Source organism: Haliaeetus albicilla, chromosome Z (assembly GCF_947461875.1).
Source record: "Haliaeetus albicilla chromosome Z, bHalAlb1.1, whole genome shotgun sequence".
NCBI lineage: Eukaryota > Metazoa > Chordata > Aves > Accipitriformes > Accipitridae > Haliaeetus > Haliaeetus albicilla.
The window spans coordinates 53090872-53118812 of record NC_091516.1 but is presented as its reverse complement, the minus strand read 5'-3'; the positions used below and the strand labels follow the sequence as shown (position 1 = coordinate 53118812).

Genomic DNA, 27941 nt, shown 5'->3' with positions numbered 1-27941 from the left:
AACTAACAACAGAGGAAAGAAAACTGATGTGCCAAGGAACAGAAGAACAGGGGGAACCTTCAGTGTGATGGTAGGTAGTGATAAGCCAGTTGAGCAGACTTCTGCAAAGATGGTCTAGCTTCTGTAATCCTTGTTTGGCTGTGCTTAAGTGCAGGAATTTTGAATGCTTGTGAATTTTGTACACGAGAGCCCCATCCAAGAGGCCAGAGAGATAATCAGTGTATGTTCAGGCAACGATTTCAAAATGATCTATAAAAAAGAAAAAAAAAAGCTTTTTTAGTAACAGTTTGAGAGTGTGAAGAGAGTGCAGTTTTTGTCATGAAGAAGAAACAAATGGTATATTTCAAGTTGGGAGACAAAATCCTGGAATTATTAAACTGACATTAATTTGTTCCTAGATATAATTCATAGAATTCATTTGAGGGGATCATTCCTGGTCACCCGAGCTGCATGGAATCACATGAAAAATCAGAAATTTGGCAGGTAAAAATTCTGTCTTTTTTTTTTTTTTTTCTTTTTCAGTAGGGTATAACAGACTGATGCATGCCCTGACAGTGAAAGAGGAGTTTTGCGTCCTTTTCTTTCACTGTCACTGGGATGAAACAAAATCAGTCCAAATGTGTAAGCCCTTATGCTTTCAGTTCTACTCCCCTCTCTGCCTCCCCAGCCAAATGTTTAAAATTTTTTTCCATGTAGATGCAAATATTGCAGACAGGAACTGTAGGGTTATAGAAATACCATTTCTTTTCCTGAGAACTGATTAGAAATGTTTGTTACTTGTACGTTACTACAACTCCAAGGGATTCTTCCCCTGGTCCTTACTCAAATGACAGGTACATGCAGTTCTGCTTGTGGGTCTTGTTTTTTTTATTTGGGTTTGTTTGGTTTGGTTTTTTTTTCCCCTTTGGACAAATGTACTTGTCTTAGAAGTTGTGGGAGTGTTCTTAGTCCATTTTGGTATGTGTTACTGTTAACTGAAACAGTGCAATGAATTCAGACCTTTAAATTTTTTCACTTTTGTTGTTTATCAAAACACTGATGTGATTATGTTAATCTTGACAACCATATCCACATCTTGAAAGCTGTATGAGCTTGTTGTTCTGTGACCAAACTGACATTCATTCTCATCCAGGGGACTGAACTGTAAGCATGAGGGAAGAGATCAGCAGGCAGAATACACGGCTAAAGTCTAGGAGTTATATCCATTTAGGAAAATGCTTCCCTTGGCTCCTTTTCTGCAGTAGCTCAGATAACAATGGTAGCGAATGCTTCTGCAGGTTATGTATAGATGTGTGCCATCTGCAAAATGCCTGCTTTGTATAGATTTTTGTAGCCTTTTTTCCTCTTGATCATATTGAGCCAGTACTTTTAACACATCTCTTTAGTTAGATTAAAACCATTGGATTATTGTCAGTGAGGCAAATAATATAAAAATGAAATAGATTTTGATCCCAGCTATGTAGTGCGTTTGCATTAGATTGGAACAGATTCTGATAAGGCTTCGTTTAAAATTGAGACCCTTTTCTTTTGAATTCCAATTTATGAGAAGACATGCAGCATGTTTTCTTGCCTCAAACCAGCTGAGAACTCCAGTGGTTTCAGAGCCTTCTTGTGAGCAGTTCAGTTGTCTCCACAGCAATAATGTTAGGGGACAGCAAAAGGCAAGACTTAACTGTCTTCTTCCTTCATGTATTTAACACGTTAGGATTCTTTGAATGTGAATCCTGTTATAATGTGTCTTCACGTATTACCAGGTAGATATTAAAGTGAAGTAATTTTCCATAAAATAATTTTCTTCTGACCACTGAAGCCATTTGTTAGTTACAAGAATAATGCCACTTGAAATGCAGTTAGAACATGAAAAGAAAATACTTTTCTCTACACCATATCCCATTGTCACAGAATGCCCATTATATTTTTGAAGTATAACTCAAAAAGGCTCATGATTTTGTTAATTTTCTGCTACTATGACACTGCTTCAGGATTTGTCAGACGTTTACTATCAATCAAGCGTAAAAAAAGGCATCTGTTTTTTAGCAAAACCAACAAATAATGTTTTCTTATTTGCACACTTTTGTTTTGTGTAATATGGAGAATATAATGCCAAAGCTGGAAAATGCTGTTGTCTAGAATTAAACAACTTGAAGAATTCATTGAACTTTTTTTTTCTCCTCTCCCTTAAGAATAATTATGACTTCGTCAGCTGCTGGAATATATGGAAACTTTGGTCAGGCAAACTACAGTGCTGCAAAACTTGGCCTTTTGGGTCTTTCAAACACAATTGCAATTGAGGGCCGGAAGTATAACATCCACTGCAACACAATTGCTCCTACTGCTGGATCCAGACTGACCCAGACTGTCATGCCACAAGGTGAATCGTTTAAGGTCTACATGTACTGATATTTTTCAGTGAATTGAACCACAGCTAACTTCCTTATTTCTTAGAAAATACAAATCCTTTACTCTTCGTATTCTGCTAATTCATTATTCCTACTGTCTTTCTGTCTCTGAACTGTCAACTTATTTTGGCTGTTGTAAGGAATTCTTGTTTTCTGCCACAAGATAAGCAATTTTTGTAATTCACAAAAGTAATTTCATGTGGCAAGGTTCTTTAATTACAGTCTCTTCCAAGATCCTCTTACAGTAGTGGGAAGGCTTGTTTATTTCATCAAATGTAGAATCAGGTATGTGCATAAGGTGTCTGCACTTGTTATAATATTGTCTAATTGCAAAATACTGGTTTTTGCACAACATGTCATGTGTGTACTTCTTCATTCCATGATCAGCAGGAGAATGAGCTGAGTTGTGTAATGTATTATGTTTTTCTTTATTGCACAGTTACTAATCTTTGAATGCTTGAACAGGTTTTAACAGAGCACTGCATTGGGAAGTCAGTATCAAGAACGTTGTAGGAGACAGCTCTGTGTAAAGTGTAAATTTAGGATTAATAGAGTGACTAATTACTTTGGCAAATGACCAAAGAAACAAAAAGAATTAGGAAAAAAAGTCTAAAAAAAAGGAAATTGCTCTCAGAAAGTCTTCCACAATCAGCCCATTTCATTTCCCTCCTACCCTTCTTTTCCCTAGTGATGGGCAGATTTCAAAGCCAGGGGAATCATTACATTTTTCAGACTGATATACAGGATATTGAAAAGTAATATATTTTATGCAGTTATGCATGGATTGAATGCCTAATTTTGTTTGACTAATTAAGTTCTGTGTAAAGTATCCTGGTTTAGATCTAAATAATGCAAGTGATCAGGAAATCTAGCACCTCTATAGGTTGTAGATTCCAGGAATTTATTTCACTTACTTACAGAAGAGTCAAATACATTAAGCTTGCAGCCATGTGCTCCTGAAGCATAAAGTGGAGTTCAGTAGCTGGAATTTCCTGAAGATATTTACACAGAGTGATAAAACCACCTCCTAATTTTATTTATTAGTCATTTAAAAAAAAAAAGAGTGAGATCCTTTGGTCTCCCTATAAGATAGTTACAGCTCTGATCATTTATTTCTTACCTCGCTCCTTCCCTCCCTGTCCAGTTTTTCAAATACTCTTAAAAGGTTTGGAGACTAGAACTTTAAAAACATTTTCATATGTCTTTTCAAATTATCCTTGTTATCTTAGTCAGTATTTTCCTATGCACCTTCAGATATTTGCAAGCACCTATGCTTTAGCATTGCCCCAGTTATGTATGTTCAACTTGGCCCACTTATTGTTGTTCTTGCTAGAGCTCTAAATGTAGTTTGCATCTTTTGTGTGGTACTTTTTATCTTCTACCACCTATTTCTTAATTCATTTAGTAGTGTATAAATAGCATTAGCGATAACAGTCTAGTGCTAATTTTTGAGACTAAATGGTGTGTGACATAAAGTGGAATACTTCCGAAAAGCCTAAGGCTTTTTCTGTGCACTTACAACACAACCTATTAAATGGAGTTCAGTTTCCTTTTACTTTTGTGGAACTTCTAAAAATGAACTTCTGTTACTTCAGCTTGGCTATTAAAGAAGTACCTGTAATGCTAAACTTCTCCAGCTCTTACCTGTCAGGATATATTCAAAAATGCTTGCTGACCTTTAGCTAAGGAACAGCTATGTACCTAGCTGTTGAAAGAATAATATTCTAAAAGCTGAAAAAGGAAATTAAACAAAGTTATTTTTGCTTTTCGGACAGTGGATAGAATATGTGGCAAGAGCTGCCTGGGCAACCACACTCTGCTCTATGACAGTATCTCCATTTTCAGTTAGTTTTCTCTTGTGCCAGATGACAATGAAAATCCCAAAATACAATTGATACATAAATTTAGCAGGGCTGATAATTCCCGATATCTCGTTTGGAAATACCATCCTTTCCAAATGGAATGTTTCTCAAATATTCAGCAGCTGCAATTCTTTTCATATTGTCTTTTCTTTATAACTGACTAGCAAATTAAAAGGGAAATTGCTCAGGTACCTCTCCATCAGGATTACGTCTACGTGGCTTGTCCTTGTTTCAGGCTGACTGTTAGATGGAAATTTAGGAAGGTACCTGGCTTTGCAGTCTTCATGTTACAGTGTTCCCAACATTTAGACAGTCTTTAATCTGTCTGGCTGAGAACCAATGCTGTTGGGTTTGGAGGCATACATGCATCTCACAAGTTGTTCATATTTAATGAATCTTCAAATGTTTAATTTAATTTGACCTTTCTTTTTATGGCAGAACTCTGTTGGTTAAATTGTCCCCGGCTCTGCTGTTCATAAGAAGGTGTTAGAGTAAGAATAATTTGCTGAAATCATACAGTATTTGTATTTTATGATTCCCCCCTCCAATTTGCTCTAGATCTTGTCGATGCTTTCAAACCAGAGTATGTTGCTCCGTTAGTTGTTTGGCTTTGCCACGAGAGCTGTGCAGAGAATGGCAGTCTGTTTGAGGTAATTTTTTTTATTTTCCCTTTCTTCCCCCTCTTTCCCTCCCTTTGCCCCTTCCCCCGAAATCAGTCATTTACTTTAGCCTGTTCAGTCTTAAACTTTTTGCTAAAACTGAATTATCATGTGAGGTACTACATTCTTAGCATAGACAAAAGAAATGTTGACCCTGTTGTGCTGTATGTGACAACTACGTCAGGCAGTAACAATCTGGTAAAATTCTGTTGTGTGCTCAAAATACTACTGATTTGATTGTTACAATTCTTACTGTACCTTTACAAGTTTGAAAAGGTACCAAAGCAACTGTTTCAAAAGAAGTTTTTGTTTTGTAAATCTTACAGACACAGAAAGCAACTTGCAGGAAGGGTGAATTACTTGTGGAATACATTCTAGGAATTGTCATCAAACTGGATGGAAGCTGTTATCTTGGTTTTGGGGTTTTAAGTTGCTCGTGTTCCAGTGCTTAACTAAACTGTTAAATGCAACCAGCAGTAGTTCAGAAATTTTTGTTATGTTGAGTGTGTTCTGAAGTGTGGTTTTGTTTCCCTACATTAACAAAACTTTTTTTTGTAACGTGGTGAGCTGATGATTTTCTTTTTTCTTGGCAGGTGGGAGCTGGGTGGATTGGAAAATGTAAGTACTTTGTGTTGCAGGATTGATTTTGGTTTTTGAGTTTACAACAAAAGTGTGCAAATCATCTTTGCAGTTAACCTCTGCTCAAGACATTTTTATTTAGGGAGAGAAGATTAGCAAAAGCCTAGTGTTCTGAGGAGACTGCTTATTTTAAGTAAAAGTCACAAATTTCACTATGCATTGGGGAAACTGGTAACTTAGGTACGTCCTTTGTTATGCTATTGAGCCGACTAATAGTAACTGAAAATCTGCCTAAGTAACCTTAACTCTTGGATCCCGAGGCTATAATTGAAGTTAAGGAGAATCTCCATTTTTGGTGCCAAGTATATGTTGCTGCCTTTTCTTGATAACTCCCAATTTTTTATGGTATGAAAGTAGCACATGCTGGTAGACAGGCTGCTTTTTAGTTGATTTCCACCTTTATTTATACTTCTATAAAAATACTAGTGATATGCATTAACATGTTGAGGCAATTAGCCTTCTTAATAACCAATACCTATGCTAACGAAGTGTTTTCCTTGAGTGACTCCAGTAACTAGCTTAAATATGAACGTAAAGAAAACTCACAGACAATACTGAGGGCTTATGAGAAGGAAAACTTAATTCAGTGTGTGAAATGTCTTAAATTTTTCCTAAATATGTTGCACCTACTACGAGCATTATTTTCCTGAACTGTTCAGGGACTTTGCAGCCTACGTGAATATCACCAGTGGGTTGGAAGCAGGGTCATTACTTCAAGAAGTGGTTCCTCCTTCTTCCAAAACATTTTTTTGCCCACTTGGTAAAGATTTTGTACACTTTTAACTAACTGTAAATGTTCTGGTGGCAGTGGAATAGCTTTTCCCAGGTAGTGTATTACAGATTAAACAAATTGGGGCAGCAGCGTAAAAACCTCTTGCTGCCTTCCACAAGGAGATGAGTTTTAATACAGCTGAAAATTTCTCTCTGGTCAAAAGAAAATAACCATTTTTCATCATTCTAATGGCTACTGTTAAAAGTCTTTAAAATGAAAGCAGGATGTTAATGAGATATCAGTATGGCCTTATTCATTGCCTGCCTATTGATAATTAAGAGTAAAACCAACATGACTGATTAAGGATTAGTTGCAATCCAGGAAGCCTGTATCCTTCCAGAACTGATTTCACATTAGATTTCAAATTAGCCTTACTGTTTTCTCTCAAGTTATGGTATTGAAATAAAATTTCAGGGACTATTTGGAGATGCTGTCTACTGGTATTAACATTCTTTCATAGATAACAAGTGGTTTTCACATTTCTTCTATATTTTTCCAAGGCTTTCAGGAGATTGCTAAGCATTAGGAGCCAAAATCATGTCAGAAGAGAATGTCTGTCGATACGTACTAGCTACAGCTTTTCACTAGACACAATCCTAAAATTGATGTAATATTTTCAGGGAGTAATCAGTCTGTTGTGGCTTTAATAAAATTTAAAACCAGTGCTATTCCTTTTCTAAATGTTAGTTAAAAGCAGTAAGCCCTTTTAGTCCAGCTTGAAGTTATACTGGTGAGTTAAACTGGAGTACTTATAAAATTTCCTTTCTTGCACCATCTTGAAAGTAGTGGCCTAGATGAAAGTTATCTAAAGAAACTAAAAGTTTCTTTGTTTGTTACTTGAACTCTCTGGCTCATGTTTCCCTTTAGTGCGCTGGGAGCGATCCTTGGGTGCTATTGTCAGAGGAAAAAATCAGCCAATGACGCCTGAGGCAGTGAGAGATAAATGGGAGAAGGTCTGTGACTTTGATAATGCCAGCAAACCCAGAAGTATCCAAGGTAAAGGAGACTTTGATAATGTGGGTAGTTTGGGCAAGCAAAGCTTAGAAGAGAATGCTTTCTTGTCAGACGTTTTCTGAAACTTTACTTCAGAAGTCTACAGAACCAGCAAATTCTTTTGTAAATGTGTAACATTAATAATTTACTGTTTCAGTACATTCACTTCTTTTTAAGGAAACGTTTGTGTTCTTACCCGTGGAATTAAGACAGTTTTATCTTTCTCAGAAGTTTCTAGGGAAGTGACATTACTGTCATTTTATGTATTACAGCCAGGTACTTTATTTGATTGCACCTGTACAAAGGGTAGTAGCAGTGTAATAGAGAGACTGTATTTTCTTTTCAGTCCTGGGATCTTGGGGTTTGGTAGACATTTCCATACCAAAAAGCTCTCTGGTTAAGTCATTTGGTGTAACACAGCAAAGAAGTTCTTCCTTACTGCCTTGCGTTCCTGGGTAACATCATGCCGTTGGCTGGTGACCAAGGTGACTGTCTCTTCCAATGTTTTCTTTATTTTCTTTGTTCCTTCCCATTATTTATTGGGCTTCGTTGGTTTTTTTTTTGTTTTTTTTTTTTAGCCAAAGTGACTCTGAACTTTCCTGCTGCTGTACTTGCTTCTCTTTCATCTTCCAAGCTTTCTCTTGGTTGTCTTACATCTCCCTTTATTTAGATCCATAGTTGTCATAGTTAATAAATGAACCATATAGACTAATTTTCCTGACTGCTTTCCAAGATTTCTCAGGATGTTACCTTTAGTTTGTTAGTGTGAGTTTCATGTGCTTGGTATCACTGATAGTTGTTTTGTTATTATGCATGTTGTTATTTAGGTCAAAGACTGAATATTTGTCAAATTAGGAAATGCCAATATTTAAGTGTTTGGGGGAGGAGGAAAAGAGGCATCCTTATGTACAATGCCAGATAAATTTCAAAGGTACTTAAATACACGGCAGACATTTAAGCTGTTGGTCCTGAAATCCATTAGGGCATTTCGTTAAAACCTTAGGGATAAGTTTTTAGGTGCCTAAACCAAAACCAGAGTAGGAGATACTTTGTCCGTTCCCTCAGATCTTGGTAGAGGAATGTAACGAGCCATACAGTAGTTCTATATCACCTTACTGACTGTTTTCACTGATCTTTGGCTTACAGATGTCCCATTTCCAAATGTATGTCAGTTTATAAATGTTCTCTGTCCTGCTATTGAATGGTATTTATAACAACATAATTCCAGCTTTATAGCTTCTGATCTTCTCTCCAACCTGTCACATGTACTATATTATTTTTATGGGTTGTTAGCAGAAAAATGTTATAGAAAAAAAGTTGTGGATGGAAATTTCTTTTGAAAGTTGCTTCAGCATTACATATGATATTCCATATCTGCTCTTGAAGCTATCAGGAGAAAAAATTGGACAAGATTTTGGACTTCTGAAGTAAATCTGCTTATGATACAACATAGCAGGTTTCTACAGTCAGGAAATTGTAAATATTATATTAGCAAGAGTCCCATGCAGTGTACATACCTTAGCTTCTGTTTTGTTATGAACTTAGACAAAATACAGCATTGTCCTTTCAGTGACATCAAGCCATAGATACTGCCAGGCTGAATGAAAAGTCTTGCATTAATTTGTCGTACGTGAGAATCAGCAGGAGGGTTGAGGAAAATTCTGAAGAAGTTAGCTGAATAGAATTTTCAGTTCTATATTAGAAGTTTTTTCTACTGCCAAAGTCTCCATTTTATTGCTTGAAGGTATTCAACTGTTAAATAAGGGAAACTAGAGTACTTGCATTAAAAATTAAAAGCTACAATACCTAATATCTGCAAGTTAAAACTATCCCAGAAGATTTCATTAATTTAAGTAATTTGATGCTGTGAAGAACAATCATGTACTAACCATTATGTATAATTATAAAAAAATACCAATTAGATAAAGTATTTGCTTGTAATATAGTAGAAAATCCCATAATCAGAGATGTTAATCTTGTTTCATAATTTGGACATACTGATAAGAGTAGTTTGACTTTATTCATTCTAGATTACAAAAAAGTAGGAGTGTCATCTGTTGGTTGGTCGGGTTGTTTTTTTTTTTTTAAAGTAATTTTTCTTACATGTGTAACAATCATTCAACACAATACTTTGATTCATGTTGTGCTTTTTTTTTTTTTTTGCTTGGAATTCTCTTTTTTGCAAGCACAGGGGGAAGTCATTCTCTTAAAGATAAATAAATTAAATGCTCCACATCTACTGTCTGAACAATCATGCATTTAGAGCCCTGCCTAGCAAAGCACTCATTTTATGTTTAACTAGAGCACTTTCATAGTTGTATATTTTAGCCAAGGTTGTTCTGCTGGAGATGCTGAACTCCTGAAGACTAAATGGAAGTACTTTCTCATCTTTACATTTTAGTGGTGTTTTTCTAAGAAATGAAAACATTGAATTCTTTTTCTTAAAACCCATTTAAGTAAAAAGATCCAAATTTTTCTTTCCATTGTTTTTGGACTTTTTTTAAGCACTTCTTCAGTTTGTAGGCTTAACTTGTTCTCTTGGCACATAAACTGAATCAAGCTAAAAAACTCTTGCTTGTATACCAGAATATGCCTTCATAGCGTTTGTGCGATTTTAATTAATAGGAAATAGCTAACTGTCACTTGATTTGGCAGTTTATATTAATTCAGTAACCCACTGAAGTTTCTCAGATACCTTGATAATGTGCTCAGTAAAGTAGTCTTTCTTGGTTGTTACCCTACGTCTTTCTAGACGAGCAGCTGGTGATTGTGCAGTACAGTCTTTTGCCCAAACTCCTCCCCTTACCCCAAAAGCTATCTGACACAGTCAGTGTAACTGACTATGCCTGCCTTTTCACTTTCCTTTTAATGCCTCAAGTGTCTTTGAAGTGTCACTGTAGTTATTCCCCAGCTTTACAGGCTTAGTCCTTAATGTACGTGGAGAAATTCAGGCAGTTCCTCTGTACTCCCACACAGTTTCAGGTATAGTCCTGTTAACTAGCAGAAGATACAATTACTTGTGCATTCACTACATGATGTCTTTTTAACAATGGAAGAATCTGAGAACAGACTTCTTTGGTTTCTTTTTAAGGAGCTCTGTAAGAATTTAGGCCTTAGGAAGTTGAAGAAGTGGAAGATGTAGTTTTGCTGGCATGTATTCTTCTATATTCCCTTTACCAGGAGTGAAAGATAACCATCTATTTAATGCAACATGAAAATGTCACTGCCTCTGAGGCAGCAGTGAATCTGCAGTGACTTCTCTGTTAGAGCTTTTTTCTGATTTCCATGATGATGTTACTTTCTTACTAATGATTAAACTGAAATAATAGTTTTAGCTTACTTTATACCACTTCAGAACAAGCTAGAAATCTTTCAAGAAGGTCATAATCAGAGGCTTAAGGTTAGGACACAGAATGAACTTATAGTGTACATGAGTGAGTCACTGTAACCAGCTCCCTCTATGCCCTTAGGCAGTAGCAGTTATAGAATAATGTGACTTGTCTTAACTAGTACTAGAAAAGAATTGCTCAGCATCTCATTTGCAGCTCAATCTAGTGAGCTGACATATTTGTCATGGTAACATGATTCTGTGTTTTGAGATACTGAGACGTTTTGGGCTCCTGTGTATGTGCATAAGCAGAAAGACCAAATTAAATGTGATACAGAAGCTTCTGAATATGCGGCGCCTGTGAAGTAGGTCACAGTTGCACATTGCATGGCACGTTGGTGTGTTGTCTCCTCATATTCCCTCTCAGACAAAGCTAGATCCAGTAGCCCTTGCCTCCACAGTGCACTGCTTGCTCTTGTGTCCTAGTCTGACTCTTCTGTTAGGCAAAGGGAGAAATCAAATTGTTGTGAGATACGTGGAAGACAACCATCCCTGTCTTGCAGATTATGTACTGTATACAGCACTCTGTAGTATGTATTGCACAGGTTAGTATGTTTAGTTGTTTTTTTATCTAGGAAAACAGAATTAATTATGTCTGTCACCCATATGAGGCAACTTCTCTCTGTCTCGATTTCCTCCTTGGTTCTGAAGATACAAGCCAGTTTCAGCTAAATATAGTATTTTAGAGGTCTGTAATCTGCTCTTACATTCACGTGCATTTTTAATTCTCTTAGAAGCTGTCTAGGTACAGAAAACAACTTGAGTATTCTCACTGACTGACTTTTGGCACATTTCGAAAGCTTATTTCTGGTATAGAGCAAATTAATATAAAACACATGGAGGGCGTGTATGTATGTATGTGTACTTTGTTTGTATATAAAGAAAAGTTTTGCATAGGAAGAAAACTGTTCCAGCTTTAATTTCAGCTTTCTTCTTACGTGTTTAAAAAGGATTTAAACACTGGTGCCGTTTCCTCCATAGTTAAGGGTATGGTTCACATGCAATGTTCCGTAATTGGAAAGTGAGAGGAATACTTTTGGAAACAGGTTTTGCCGTGACTATTTTCATCCTTTGGTCTTCAGGTTAATCTTTCCCTGCTGTCTGCTAATCTTTTCCTCTATAATAGCAGACAATGCTGGGGTAGTGGACATTTAAGGTTTTAGAGTTCACTGACTTTATAACAACTTAAAAAATACCCCCAAACCATTATTAAAAATAATTATATTAATGAAAAGGTTTCCTGCTGGGTTTGTTTCTGCCAAAATTATGCCCTTCAAGCTGTTTCTTGGATCTTAGAAGAACCTTACTCAGCTTGTAGAGTCATGTATTAGAAAGTACAAATTGTTATAGTTAAGTCTACCGCTGAAACATTAATTTCAGACATCCTTGTGTATTTACATGACTGAAAACTCATGTACCACTCTGTGCTTCCCTTCCAATCTATTTTTCAGTACTCAGAATGAATGCAAATTAAAGAAGGTTGAAACCATCCTTATCACTGTCCAAACCTCACTTATCAGTGATTTTGTAATATTTCGTCTGTCTTTTCTGGCAACATCTTATTGCATTGTTAGCTCATAACAATGTATTTGATCATAACCTTTGTACTTCTTAATGCAATAATCTAATTTACTCTTTCTTTGAAGGTGTAACCCTGCCTTGTGAAAGATTCATAGCTTGTCAACTGCTAGAATATTACTGCAAATCTAATGCTATACCAGTCCAGTTTCTTATACCAGGCAGCAGAAGAGCAGTGAAGACTGAAATAAATTAATATGTTGAGATGTTTCAGTTGCATGCTGCTCTAGCAGCCCCTGGAAGATGAAAAGAATATGTTACCACTGGGGTTCTTAACTGGAAAAATTCTGTGATGTAGTAATTCAGGGGGAAAAAAAGAAATTAGCATTTTTTCCCCTTTATTAAAAAAAAAAAAAAGAAGAAAAGAAAAGCTTTGCTACCTGTAATTAGTGATATTCTAATAGCTTGCTTAAGGTTTTCAGGCAATCCAAAGGGGTAGCATCTTAAAAGTAGCTTTGATATTAAAGGATGACACCCACCCTGAAACATACAAGAAATTTGGGCCTGGAACCATAGACATATCTCATGCAGTTTATGTCTGTCATAGATACAAAGAAATAAACCCAGAAGTCCTTGAAAGAATGTTCCATCCTTAAAGACAGCTTTTTCTGCATATATATGTTTTAAAAATCAGTGAAAGTGTTACTAAATGATTCTGATATGATCCAGGTCAAGTGCTGTTGCTGATTACAAATATAACAGTAGGCCAAAGTTTAAAAAGACAATTTTGGTGAGGCCTTTGATGTTAAGGGTGAACAACAACACATCTCACATTTTAAAAAGGGTAGAAAGGAGGACCCTGGGAACTACTGACCTGTCAGCCTCACTCCTGTGCCTGGGAAGATCAGGGAACAGATCCTTCTGGAAGCCATGTTAAGGCACATGGAGGACAGGGAGGTGATTTGAGACAGCCAGCGTGGCTTCACCAAGGGCAAGTCTTGCCTGACTAGCCTAGTGGCCTTCTGTGATGGAGTGACTACATCCGTGGACAAGGGAAGAGCTATTGGTGTCATCTATCTGGACTTCTGTAAGACCTTTGACATAGTCCCCCACAGCATCCTTCTCTCTAAATTGGAGAGATACAGATTTGATGGGTGGACTATTCAGTGGATAAGGAATTGGCTGGATGGTCATGTCCAGAGGGTAGTGGTCAATAGCTCAAAGGCTGGATGAGGATCAGTGACGAGTGGTGTCCCTCAGGGGTCTGTAGTGGGACCAGTACTGTTCAATATCTTCATCAATAACATAGACAGTGGGATTGAGTGCACCCTCAGCAAGTTTGCCGACAACACCAAGCTGAGTGGTGCGGTTGACATGTCTGAGGGAAGGGATGCCATGCAGAGGGACCAGGACAAGCTTGAGAAGTGGGCCCATGTGAACCTCATGAGGTTCAACAAGGGCAATTGCAAGATCCTGCACCTGGGTCGGGGCAGCCTCCAGTATTGACACAGACTGGGGGATGAAGGGACTGAGAGCAGCTCTGTGGAGAAAGGCTTGGGGGTACTGGTGGATGAAAAGCTGAATATCAGCAGTGTGCGCTTGCAGCCCAGAAAGCCAAGTGTATCCTGGGCTGCATCAAAAGAAGGGTGGCCAGCAGGTCAAGACTGGATTTAAGAAAGAAATTTTTTACAGTGAGGGTGGTGAAACACTGGAACAGGTTGTCCAGAGAGGTGGTAGGTGCACCATCCCTGGAAGTGTTCAAGATCAGGTTGGATGGGTCTTTGAGCAACCTGATCTAGTTGAAGATGTCCCTGCTCACTGCAGGGGGGGGTTGGACTAGATGACCTTTAAAGGGCCCTTCTAACCCAAGCCATTCTATGATTCTATGATCTCCTTAGTGTTCAGTCAGACACTAGCCAGCTCACCAATTTGACAGCCCAGTTGTATCATACATTCTGGAAGAAAGACTCCTTGAAAAGGAGATGGTAGTGTTCTGCACCATTATTAAATTACAGGTTGCCTTTATACTGTTTGTCTTAATGATGTCATTGCAAGTAAAATACATGTTGGTAATTGTCTTTTCAGATTTCACCGTTAAGAATTATAGTTATGTTCCTGCATGGAAATGGGTTGTGGACATGAGGTTGAGGAAATTTTCAGGTTTACTTGGAGGTCAAAGCTTATTTTCCCTTGAAGATATTAAAGCAATGTGAAAACCTTTCTTTGGTTCATGCAAGAAACATAGAAACAGTCTGCTACTTCTCCAGCAGCTCAGTGTTGCTTTTCATTCATTCATTTCATGAATGAAAAAGGAGTAAAAGGGATTAGCTTTTAAAGGGTTCTTACGAATTACAAATCTTGTTTTGCTCATTTTCACGTTACGTAAATGTCATAACCTCATGTGATGTTGTGACAGCACTTGTACCCAAAGGGAAATCTTGTCTTTGGCAGAAGAGGTGACAACATAGGTTTGTTTTGTAGATGTTCTTTTTTCTTCGTAAGATTCAGTCTACAAATAAAACGTTGTAATGATTCTAGCAGTGAGACTGGGAAGCAAGAAATATTTTAGAAAATCAAGATTCTGCAAGAGCGTATGCAGCTAACTTGGAGGATATTTAGGGGAGTGCTGTGCAATAGAGGAACACGGTGTTAGTCCATGCAGTGGTGCAAGTCAGTATGGGTATAGGGGCTTTGAAGGGGAGGGGAGTGGCTCCAAGGTAAAGGTATTTAAATAATGGTTTTGTGCTCCTCTGATTTAAACACTTTTATATTTTTCTGGGCATGATTCTCACCACTTTTTGTTTGATTCTTTGTAACACACCGTTTAGCGATATTGAGCTTCAAGGAGCAAACTGTTCTTGATGGCCTGCCTTTACCATAGCTGAGTTCTGTCTCTCAGCCACACATAATCTCACTTGTAACCTGGCATTGTTCAAGCCTCAGTTGTTTGTTTGTTTATGTGACTTGGGAAAGAGGGTAACCACCAGGAGATGAGACCTGTTTCTTGTATTGCAGATAGTTTTCAAGTTAAGAAAAGCAGTACTAGTTTTCAGATGTTTACTTCTGAGACAGTTGAAACATAATGCTCATTATCTTCTCCTTAACATTGTGGTTCAGGGAATCAAACAAAATATTTACTGACATACTCCTCTTGGCTTGAATGGTGGCATATAGCAACAATTGTGTTTCAGGCATTTGAATTAGATAGGTGTCAAGGTTGACTGCTGGGTGCAGAACTGATGGAACTGGTGTAGAGATCACTTAGTATCAACTATTGTGTAGATACCTGTAAAATGCAGCACTGTGCTCAATTTGCAGATGTATATTTATTGTGTTTAAAAATGAATTGAGAAGTACCAGGCTGTATCTCATTTGCGAGCATGTTTGTTGTATGTGTAACTGGAATGTCTCATTTACAGCTATTTATAAGTGATTTCTTTCAATTTCTTTCTCTAGAGTCCATAAGTGTATTGAATGATGCTCTAAGTCAGATAGAGTCTCAAGGGAATGTTTCTATGAACTCAGCAAGCTCGGAATCAGTGGTTTCTTCATCTGTTGACACGGTAAGTACCTCTGTTTACCAGATACACTCCAAGTTAGGTGAAAACCTTAAGCAGAGAGACTTGTGTTGCTGATCAGCTTCTACTCTGTCTTGCTGTCTGCAGAAAGAAAGGTGGGTTTTAAACTCTGAAGTGAGGAAGGAGAATAAGAAACATCTCCAGACTCTACTCTTTATTTTTCTTATTGATGATGGGAAAACTTAAGGCTAAATAGACTGAATAATGTAGGATGCAAGTACTAGTTAAGTTCAGTAAGCTTCTTTAGTTAGAGTATTGTTCAGAAGAGGGGCAGGGGATGGGTCTTCTTGGAAAACGTGGTTTTGCTCTGGCTCCTGTATATTTTTTCCTTGTTTCATTCTTACTATAGTGTCAGTTATTTCATTCGTGGTTTGTTTTAGAAAAATTCTTATGCATTCCTGGGAGTGGAGCTGCATGAAGTTATACTACTTAATTCTTGAATTGCTCACAGCAAGATATAATGCACTACATTAGGGTTGCTTGTACTGCAACAAATACATTAATATTTTATGATATATTTATTACGCATACTTTATGTTTACATGTGGTTATAAAAAAATACTCAAACATGAATTTTTTTGATATGAGAATTACAGAGAGAATGCAAGTGCAATATTAACTATTACAAAGTTTCATTTTATATTGACTTTTAATTTCCAGGCAAGCATTGTTGGCCGGGAATTGGCTACCAATGTGTATAAATATACACACTTAGAGCCTATTCTATATGCCCTTGGTGTGGGAATGTCAACTAAGGATCCAGATCATCTAAAATTTCTGTTTGAAGGAAGTGAAGACTTCTGCTGTTTACCTAGCTTTGGAGTAATTCCTGCTCAGACTTCAATGTTTGATGGTATTCCTGCTCTTCCAGGACTAAATATTGATCTTGCAAAGGTATGGAAGAGTTAAGTATCTAATTTTGTTTGTGCTTTATGTAACTCTAAGGGGACATTAATTAGTATGTTTATAACATTAATAAGTTCCCTTTATTCTTAAAAAGGAAAATTCAGTGTATTGTATTCTTACATCCTAAGAAATTATTCATTTACTTCACTTGTATAACCTGTGTTTTCCTAAGATGGTATGAACGATCAATTTTTTGTTAAATTTCAATTTGTATTCACTATGCTTTTATTAAACCACAAAACTTTAAAACTTTCTTTGTAAATATTTTCCTTTGGGGATGAAATTGGAAAATCAAAACAAAAAACTTGTGGTGTTGTGTTTTTTATTTGCTTGTTCTGAACACTTGCTAAAATAACTGTATATTTCCTTGCAATTGTGATGGGGGAAGATACAGAATATACTCGTTGTTATAATGCTGCCTTTCTTTACACAGATGCTGCATGGTGAGCAATATCTGGAACTGTATAAACCATTACCAACCTCAGGTCAGTCCATTCGTGTTGCTGATTCACTTTTCACTATGACAACAGTTCCTGTAGCCATATTATAAATGCAAATAGGGAAGCTCTGTTTCCAGTTGGATTTTTTGCATATTCTTTTTACAAGAGGCAGGGGAGAAGGAGGCAACCTGTTGCATTATTAAAGGATTCTTGGGATCAGGTGTTGCTTTTCTATAGTGTACTTAGTAAACTCATGCCTCATCTTTGAGGTAATAAGCAAATACACTACATGCTGGTGTATTACTCATATAATTTGATACTAACTAGCAGAACTTTTAATTCTTTCTGGAAGGTTGTATCATAGAACTTTTGGGATGTTTACCTAAAATTCTTCAACATTGGTTGCATCTGTGTGCCTGTAAGAGGATAAGATTTAAATTATGTATGTAAAGGAGGAATGGAAATCTTGATGAGGAGGCTAAAAACCAATTACTTTTCTTCCTGTCAAAATTCTCAATGTATTAGTTACTACAGTAGCAAGCTCTTTTCACAGATGGCTGTGTTTTCCCAGATTACACTTGAGAGGTGCTCATTAGACTCTTTCAGGATATGCATGCATGTGTCTGGGTTTCTTCATTAGTAGTATTTAAAAATTAACTTTTCCAGAGTGAAGAAGGAAGAAAAAATCTTGCAAGCCACAGATAAATGGCATAATTTCTTGTTGAAACAAAAAGGAGATGTGTGAAAGTTATATTAACTTCAAAGAAGTCTGATAATTAATAAGGGATTGCCAGGACTTCATAAAGATTTTTATTTTTCATTCCATAGGCTGATTATATAAACATATAAGGTTAGATATCTCTCTAGAGCAATAACCTCTTTAGAGACAAACTTCATAAACCCACAGGCCCAGGCCCTCACCCTGCCCTGAGCTTCTCTTCTGTAGAACTGTAGATGTCTCAGCCCTCTTGAAATTTGTGGGCAATCCTTAAGTGAATGAAGCTATCTTTGAAGTTAGTGATGTGTTTGAGTCTGAAATGTGATTTGTGTTTAGCTCTGAATACATAAACTATAGCAAGTTTCTGTTAAAAAAAACCCAACAACACTTAAAAAAATAATAATTCCTCACATCTGCAAATGAAGATTTGCAAAGATTCCCAGACACTTTTATTATAATAATGATGATTGTGTTTACTATGACTATTACTATGATTATTGTTACCATTATTACTATTGTTAGTAAGAAAGTGTAAAGAGTGATCTGTGGACTTAACCTCACAATATGTATGTGTTCTTCTTTTCTTACAGGGCAATTAACTTCAGTTTCAACCATTGCCGATATTCTTGACAAAGGATCAGGAGCGGTCTTGCTTATAGATGGTAAGAAGGTTTGTAATTTTTGAAGGGGATGCAGTAAAATTTGACAGGCTCAGTTTTTAACGAGCTGTACCAATAACTGCCAGCCTTTCCACAGTAAAGACTGTTAGCTTATTAAATTTCAATGAGAGCTGAGAAATGAGCTAATTAGCAATAGCTGTGTAATTATATAATGTAATTGTTCTTGGGCAATTAACATACTGAAATAAGAACACTTTCTTTGGAAAAAGATTTCAGAGAAGGTTTTGTTTTTTCCTATGTAGGTGGAATAGTGCACTGTGCAAACTGAACAAAGCTCTTTAATAATAAGACTTAGTCCTGTCTGAAGGCAGCCATTTTAGATTCTGCCACCCTTCAGCAAGGGGGGTGTGTGCACATGTGTGCGTGTGTTTTGTGGGGTGGTTTTGCAAGGGTCAGTCATATGTGTATGTTGTGTTGTGTAGACTCATCTGCAAAGCAGCCATCTTTAAGAGTATGTCCTGTGTTCTTTTTTTATGTCTACATTATTCTTTTCTAAACAAAACAAAACAAAGCCCCATTTCCTTCCGCTTGTATCCAAGTTAAAAGAATGTCTCCAGAAGTTGATAAGTTGTCATTTTCAGAACTTTGATATCTCTAGGTGTGGTTATACCAAGGTTCCTTGGGTAATTGGAGTGCAAAAGTAGGCTAACAGGCAGTGAATCTCTAAACACTCTTGAATTTTTATTCCTTCAGTGTACAGATAAAATTGTAATAAGGCCGTTACTGTCCCTTTGTTCCTCCTAGTTGTGTTTCGCTTCTATACCAGGCTAATATTAATCCTGTCTGTTTCTGCAACATGCAGAAGTTCTTTTTGTGAGCAGAGTCTTAGTAGGTTTTACATTTCTTCCAGAACTGGAAATCAACATTACTAACAATACTGTAAATTTCAGTCTAAGGTGTAAGGGAGTGGAATAGGCATGAACTGGAAATAGGAAGCTGAATCTTGATTCAGTGTAAGAAGTTTAACTTCTTCGAAAGAAGGAACAGGTAACCTTAAACTAAAGCTTGCTCTGGAGCTCTTTTCATTCAAGGTATTAGTACCACTTTTGGTATGAGTTGGTAATGTGCTTTACACACTAGGGATTCTTAACGGCTTCTAATACATCATATTTTATGGCACAATTCTGTCATATTTAAATAAATTGGTAATGCGGTGTGAGATGCTGAAATAAATACTAATTTCAGCACTCTGTTGTCAAATATTTTTAGCACCTTGAATGTCATCAGCGTTTTGATAGCTCATTTTTTAATTTTAATGCTTTCATATAGATAAAATCCATTATAATGTTATTTGAAACAGATCATTAGTTTTCACTAGTCAGGAATTGACTTGAACAGTGCAACATGAAAGTGTGACCATTGTCCTTTCAGTTATTGGAATGAGCTTTGTCATGTTTGAAGCTGAACTTTTCTCTTGTAACAACACATGCTAGCTGTATGAAAAAGGAGATCAAAGACAATATATGACCTTCCTCTTGTTGTCTTTCAGTGAATACCTATTGTGGAAAGGACCTAGTGTGTTATAATCAGTTCTCTTTGTTTTTCGTTGGAGCTGGAGGATTTGGTGGAAAACGAACATCAGAAAAGGCCAAGGTAAATTCACGCATATTTATATTTGAAAAAAGCACATAAAAACTTCTGTCAGCACTGCAAGAAAAATATTTGCTATATCAACTAGGAAGGATAAACTAGCATTTGAGCAGTGTGAAGGTACAAACTCAAATGGAATTTAAATGCTTCGGTTCATTCAAGAGCCTGAGTTAAAAGGTACTGTTCAGGGTGTGGGAAACCAATGGGGTTTTTTGACAATTAGGGAGGAAAGTGAATTGCTGAACATGCAACTGATGAGATATTCCTACATCTAAATACTTGAAATTACAGGTATGGAATATTGTAATGGAAAACAGAATAGGGGATTCTCTGGAAAGTGTTTAGAATCTAAATTCTGTGGACCTGGAATTAGAAAATTATGTCTGAAGTTAAAATAAAATTGAAATCATATAAAATGCATGATGATGTGGACAGAATGCTCCTCTAGAGGATTCATATTAGATCTTTTAGAAGAGGGTCTTTTGAAGTCGACAGTGTAGCAGACTATAATCGGACCCAATTTGACCCGATTAATTCTATAGAAGTGGTAAAATCTGCTACATGTTGTACTTTGGGCTGTGCTAAATTCCTTAAAATCCTACTTCTGTAGATCAGATAGAAGATGCTATCAGTTCAACTGTCCAATTTGGCAACAATCTTATTGACTCTTGGTTTCATGAAACCCAAATATAAGCTTTGCAAACTAAGGAAACTTTATATGTTTTGATTTTATGTACTTAGTTACTCCCAATCACACTTTGCATAAATGAACAGATGAGGAAAGTTACTAATTTCTTGTTATAACCTACCTTGGGAAAGGTTTTGTTTTCTCAATCTACTTTTGATCTGAAATATTTTTAGAGACCTCTTAGTTCAGAGCAAGAACAGAGAAGTGGCTTTTATTTGTAAGTCTTAGTTTTCTCAAGTAGATTTGGGGAGCTTTACCTCTTTTATATGTAGCTTTAAGAGCAGATTTTTTGGCTGCTCTTGTTTGAGCGTGGGCGGCAAGGAGAGTGACAAAGAAGTTGAGATTTTTAGATACTTTGTCTAGGAGCCTACTATTGAGCTGTTGGATTATGCCAACTAGACTCATAACTGAGTCCTGATTTAAACCTGTCTCAGCTCTGCTGTCATGATCACATTTCAATTTCTGCCTCAGTGCTCACATTTCCAATTGGGAATACATGGTCTGTGTCTCGTTAGTTGAGCATTACAGTGTGTTCTGCTGCTCCACCTCAGAGATTTTCTTTGCTTCTGTTTAAAGGGGTAGAGAGGGCTATTTATACTTAAAAATAAATTGATACTTAGTGATAATCTCATGTGTATGTATACAGAGAGTGTTCATGTTTAGTTTAGTAACTTGTTTTTCATGTGTTAAATTTGTGCTAATAGGTATGATCGTATGTTAATATTGCAAGATGTTGCTCTAGTAAAAAGACTAGCTTAGTAAAAATCTGAGAAGTACTCAAATGTGTGGTCTTAGGTTTGAACTTGCAATTGCTGGAAGAGATCTCTAGGTGTAGCTCTTTATACATCTATGTGTTTGCATGAAACAGGCTTGGAAAGCATAAAGAAGAAAAGAGAGAAGTAGCATTATAGTTTCTCACTTCCAGTGGAGTAGAACTCCTGCATTTTAAGAGTGAGTTAGCAAATGACAAACAATGTCAATGAACGCGTAGTGTGTATGTCCAAATGCATGAAGTTGCTATTCAGGTGCCTGACATATAACTGTTGTCTGCTTCAATACTATGTTTAAGGGTAGCGCCAGCTATGACTGAATGTGGTTATTGTGAACTAGAGCCTTGAGGCACTACAGTAATAAACAGTCAATTGAATAGAGGCTATTTTAAGCTCAGTATTTTTGAAAACTTATAATGAAATACCTAGGTTTTGTAGGTCTGTAATACTGTATGTAATGTTCTTTGGGATTTTTGGATGTAAACTTACAGGGTTTTTTGACTTAAATCTGTATTAATTATATAGAAGTTTTCCCATACATAACTTTAAAATCAAATCTTGAAATGCCTGCTGCTTCAAAGAGAAATGGGAAAAACCTCTGTGTAGTAGAAAAAATTCACAGACCATTGTTGCAGACAGTGTATAAAGGTCCTTGATGGAATCCTTAATTCTTCTGTAATCAGATTTTATAATAGTGCATGTAAAAAAAAATAGTGGTTCAAAGGAAATGTTGCTAATCTATAGTGGTGGCATCAGTGAGTCCAGTGTAGTGCCTAGGCATTTTTTAGTTAAACATTGCACTTTAGGCAACTGCAGCTTCTTCACTGTATTTAGTGAGGTATGAGAATGCTATATAAATGATTTTACATTTTGAAACATAAAGAATACCCGTTTCAGGCAGCAGTCCTTCTTGTGATAGAAGAAAACAAAATGTAGTCTAGTTAAGACAACACAGTGATAGCAAATTCAACAGAGGCCTCTGCATACAAGAGGCCAGTTTCAAACCATGAATTTTCCAGCTTTGTCTTTGCAAACCTTCCCAATTAAAAAGACTTTCACATCCCTCTGTGCCAAAAAGAAATCCCAAGCTGATCAGACATATTTTATAATGTGTCTGTTTGTCATTTTGCACATTTATTATCTCTGCAAACTAAGGAAAACCAATTTCCAAGTTGAGGTCTATGGTGAGCAACACATTGTGTAAATCATGTCTCTGCTCGAGTTGGGGTTTTCTTGCCCTACTGGCAGAGGGGTTTCCTTAATTATTCATATGTTGGCTAGTTTTAACATCTTAATTGCTTTGTAGGTCAGGTTGAGTTTCTTTGAACCAACTGGAAATGGATTGGCAAGCCGTTCTTGTTTTGAAAGCATGTTAGGTAGTGTCCTTGTTATCAAGCTGATTAGTGTGTAGGTCCATTACGGTTCTCTGAAGTGACAAAAGCAGGAGTGATGTTATCAAGTCTTCCATGCAAGAGGTAGGTTTGCTCTGCTGTTAATAAACAGGAAGGTGGCTTTGCTGTTATTAAATGTGAAACTACACAGCACTCAGTTTCTTTTAATTTCTCTTTTCTTTGGTGAAGAGTTTACACAAACTAGGATTAAGTAGAATTACTACAGGTGAGAGTCAAGTTACTTTGTTTCATTTTAGAGCTTATGTCAGTTTCTCTTTGATTTTTTAATTTGATTTGAAAACCCAAGAAGGAAGGGGGGGGGGAAGATTTCAGCTACTTTAATAGTTTTGAATTGGTTATGGTGTTCTTTGTGTTTATCATGGTCTAGGATGTTCTCTGACAGTCTGTTGGAAAAGTTTCTATCTTCAAAACTGAACAATGAAGCTGTAGATTGCACAAGGAACAGCTTTTTTACAACAATGTGGGGCATAGTAAGCAGCATGTAATTGCAAAAACAAAAGAAAAAAGTGCAAACCAAAAAAAGAGCTGGAAGTTCTTAAAGGCCAAAAGTGATGTAGTCCATGAGAGAGGTAGTAAATTTGTACTCCATTGAGCTTTTTAAAGTATTATTTTAAAAGCTTCATTTTCATTTCTGTGTTCCAAAACACTAATGTTCTATGAGACAACTATTTTATCAGAGTGAATAATTCTTGATTGAGCTTTTTTGCATAGTTTGGAACAAATGTAATCAAACTGGTCAGCTATAACATGTAACTGTTAGCCAGATCTGATGCCTCAGGATCGCTATCTTTGTAAAGCTAACCTTGATAAGAGACTTTTTCTGGCCTAAATATCTTTTTTCTGTTTGTCTTTAAATGTAGAAAGGATAGGAGGAACCGTAACAGCTTTGTAAATGCTGTTTCTTTTTATACATACCCCACATATTCTGGCATGGGTATGAATAAAAGATTTTTGCAGTGAAATATTAATACTACTGCTTTTCTCTAGGTAACAGTGAATCCACCCAAGAGACCCCCTGATGCTGTAATTTCTGATGTCACAACAGCTGATCAGGTAAAGTTTTGTATGCTCTAGGTATGGAAGTGTTTGTTTTGTTTGGAGAGAGGAGTCTTTTATGATGTTCACTAATAGTTCAAATTTTCTGATATACCTCAGGTATTTATATATGTATATTTTGGTGTATATATGTGTGTGTGTGTGTATTTATAATGTGAAGCTAAAATTTGTGCTAGGTTAAGTTATGACTGTGTTCAATGTACTATCTAAAACATTCTTTTCATAGGGCTGATGCAATTTTATAATAATTTATTACAAAATTCTGCATATAAGGAGGAAATAAACATTTGTATTCTGTTGTAGTTAAAAAAAAGAGGTTCAAAATCTATGACATTTACAACAAATTGTGCAAGTAAGCACATTGTGATCAAAAAAAAGTGCTTAAAGTTCACAGTTTTGAAAAAGTTAAATTTTTGTATTAGCAGTAGTAGTCAGGGAAAGCTGAAATACTGACAGATGTCTGTCCAAGTGTGTTTCCATCTGTCCACAGTCCCACTGGTTCACTGGCATCTACCTTCCATAGGAAAAAAAGCCTGAATAAATAAATAAATAAATAAATATATTCTCCTCTGAAGGTAAACATATGCAGGTGTCAGACAAATAGGACAGGAAAGTCTGGAGCTATGAGTATTAAGACACTGAGTATTATTTTCAAAAGCAACTTAGTCCTGGCAGGAGGCTGTAGCTTTTGGAGTTGCAATTAAAATGTTGAGCGTCAGCTGAACAGTGGTAACTGTGATGTCTGCTTAGCCTCTGATTATATATGAATTAAACTTAAGTCTCATCCAGCTGATTCATGTGCTTGAGGTCCAAGTTAGCCCTACCCACTTAAACCAGCAAAGAGAGCCTAGATCACCATTTCTGTTTCTATCACTGATGTACGTGCTGCATCCTAAAATTCACAGCATCGATCTAGGAGGTACTGATGTCTAATTCTTCAGAATAGGCTTCATCGAAAGTTGGCAAGGTAAGCAAGGAGCAGGGAATGGTGAAAGAGTACTGTTTTCCTAGGAGGTGGTTAAATGTAGTGCAACGTGTTCTCTAGCAGCTGGCACTTTGTTAGATAAGATACAGCCACCGTAATGGCCCAGTAGTTCAAAGTATTTACTTTGCATGTTGGAACCCTAGTTCAGATGCTCCTCTGTGTGATTATGTTGGAATTGATTCCAGGTCCATCAATTTTCAGATGACATTTATGATCCCGTTGTTCATACGGTAATCTTAGTTTCTGAGCCTTAAACTCTTACATCTAGAATTGTTACTGTGTATAAAATGCTAAGTTCATGAGACAAAAGAAGCTGGTAGTGACCTTATAACACAGAAGCTGGGAAGCTTTGCTACTGCAAAATTGGGTTTTGGAAATAAAGGAAGTGGCACAGAGTGGCCACCACACTTGTTTTATTTTAAGATCTACTGTGACAGGTGGAACTATAAAGAGAATTCTTCTCCAATTAGATATTGCAGGAGCCACAGCCAGCAGACTTGAGAATCGCAAGAATGCTTATCTGCCAAATTATTCAGTAGCATCTGTGCTTAAGTGATGATGCATGTGTACAGGAGGGGAAATGTGTAGAACTTGGGAACTTTATGGGCAGGAATACAGACTTTCATGTGAAGGACAGCTTGGGAAAATGTTAGCAAGATTTTACATTTATGTGTCTGTGGAATGACACATAACTGCCTAAAATGCCTTCTGAAAATGGAAGCTGGCACACAAATTGCATCAAAGTTTCTGAAATTTTTTTTTTCTTCGTGTTTAAATGAAAAAGGTGTTGGCAGAAATGACTGTTGCCACTCAGCTATTGAATTAGTATAGAGTACGAGACAGACTGAAAGAGTCAGTTTGCAGACAGCATTTGAGTTATCTTGAACTGTATTAATTTTCAATGATAGTTGTGACATTCACCACTCAGTTCTTGTGTTACCACAGTTACATGTCTAAACTGCTTTTCATAATTAGCATTTTTCCCCCTTAACTTTTCATAGGATGATCATGTAATGAACTTCTGATAAGTAGACCATCATGCATATTTTAAAAATGTCTACATTGATGACTCCTGTCTTTTACAGAAGTCAATGACTGTGGTTATCTTGAAAGTTACATTCAGTTCTAACTCAACTACCCTGGGTTAAGTTTTTCCAAGAGGAGGAATGTTTTTCATGTGTTTTCAAACAGGAGGACGCACAGAGGGCTAATAACCATTTTTGCCCTTCACCATGTATTCAGCAGAGTGGAGGGTACAGCCACCTACAGTTCCTTGAAAAATGATTGTGTTATGCCAGTGACCATTGACAGAACAAACTAATCCTTTTAGTTAGTGATATCAAAGACTAATAGCAGGCAGTATAATAAATGTTTCAAATCTGTACCCATTCCTGAGAAGTTCTTTAAACACCAACCAGTGCTTATGAATGAGTTGCAGTACCATGGTGTAAGCTGCTTAAAGATGAAAAATGGTTAAGAAAAATTTAGAAGTATCTGACCTTCTAAAAGGCTTTAAGGCTTAAAATTTGCATCCTGCTGAAGAAGAACATAAAATATTTCTTCTGTGTGTTCATGAATTTTTCTGCAAAGAACTAGGTGACATTTTTTCCAGCTTGCCCTGTAGAGATGTGCATATGCTGTGATATTTTTCTAGCTTGTTGTCTCTGTGTAACCTGAGCTATGCTTTACTAGATATACTGCCATAAATCTTTTCAATAAAATAGACCTTTTGACAGAAGATCAAGAAGTCTAGAGGGTGTTTGACTATTAGCCATTTAGCATGAAATGAATCATTCCATTTCAGCCCTGTAGGGAATGTTTAACGTAGTTACAGAGTTTCAGTATCACCAAGCTACTCTTGTCCTGTCGATTTTCAAACCAGGGGTTTAAATTAATCAAACAAACAGATTTTGCTGAATGGTTCCCAATGCAATTAAGAACCACAGGCAGTGAATGACCTGTATGCCTGGAGAGTTTTGTCTCTGTAGAGTTTTCTTTTCAGTCCCTTCCCAAATGTGTTGTTTTCTTGGGAATTAATTTTCTGATGACACAAAATAAGCTGCAGTGGGTATTTAAAGTGGATGATGTCCCAGTGATGCAGGTCACTTTTGATGAAGGAAACAAATACGGAGTCTTCAGTTTGTTGGAGGCTTTCTGTGGGGTTTTTTTTTGTTTGCTTGTGGAAAAACTCACAGCATTCTGATATTGTGCAGGTTGCCTCCCAAGAAATAAACTGTTCTCTATCTTCAAATATCAGAATTAATATTCAGAATACACAATGTTGTGACAATAAATAAGCAGTATAACAGTAGCCCATAAAATGGAATTTTTCAAGAAGTTGGTTCAGTTTTATTATTCCATGTCTCTTCCTGCTTTCATCTGAAAGCTACCTGTCCTGTTTGCCTATATGGAAAAAATAGAGCTGTAACATGTGGAGTTTGCAAGACTTCCAAGTTTTTGTTAATGTCAGCTCATATCAGTAAAATGTCTAATAATTTTAAGAAATGGTTGCCAGTTGAAAAATTTCTTTGCTTGCAACAGTATCCTGTATTTCACTAAAGCATTCTATTTCTTTAAATTCTAACTCTGTGTGTTTGCTACTTACATTGATAGGGAGAAATAGTCATGACAAAGAGGTAGAAAAGACCATTTAGACAGATTTTGAAAAACACGGTGTCTCAGCCTATCATGCTTTGGGACCACCTGTCTACATGCAGCTGTGCCCCCTATAAGTCTCTGCAGAGCAGTGTCATGTGAGCTTTGACATGTGATTTTCTGCCAGAGCTACTTTTCCATGCAACTTGGGTATCTCATGCACATGATACTTTTGCTCTGTGGTTTCCAGTGTCAGGAAAATTGGCCATCCTTGCTTTCAAGCATTTTAAAAT

General features: G+C 36.6%; 1 protein-coding gene across 1 annotated transcript in view; it reads left to right on the top strand.

Annotated features, from left to right (window-relative positions):
* Window positions 1–27941, top strand: part of HSD17B4 (hydroxysteroid 17-beta dehydrogenase 4) — a 67001-nt gene that overhangs the window by 9737 nt on the left and 29323 nt on the right. Inside the window, exons 7-17 of the mRNA XM_069775695.1 lie at window positions 399–483; window positions 2184–2371; window positions 4820–4911; window positions 5514–5538; window positions 7199–7327; window positions 15687–15793; window positions 16469–16702; window positions 17148–17199; window positions 18463–18534; window positions 20042–20145; window positions 24000–24065. Coding sequence (XP_069631796.1) covers window positions 399–483; window positions 2184–2371; window positions 4820–4911; window positions 5514–5538; window positions 7199–7327; window positions 15687–15793; window positions 16469–16702; window positions 17148–17199; window positions 18463–18534; window positions 20042–20145; window positions 24000–24065 — 1154 coding nt within the window. The remainder of the gene's footprint in view (window positions 1–398; window positions 484–2183; window positions 2372–4819; window positions 4912–5513; window positions 5539–7198; window positions 7328–15686; window positions 15794–16468; window positions 16703–17147; window positions 17200–18462; window positions 18535–20041; window positions 20146–23999; window positions 24066–27941) is intronic.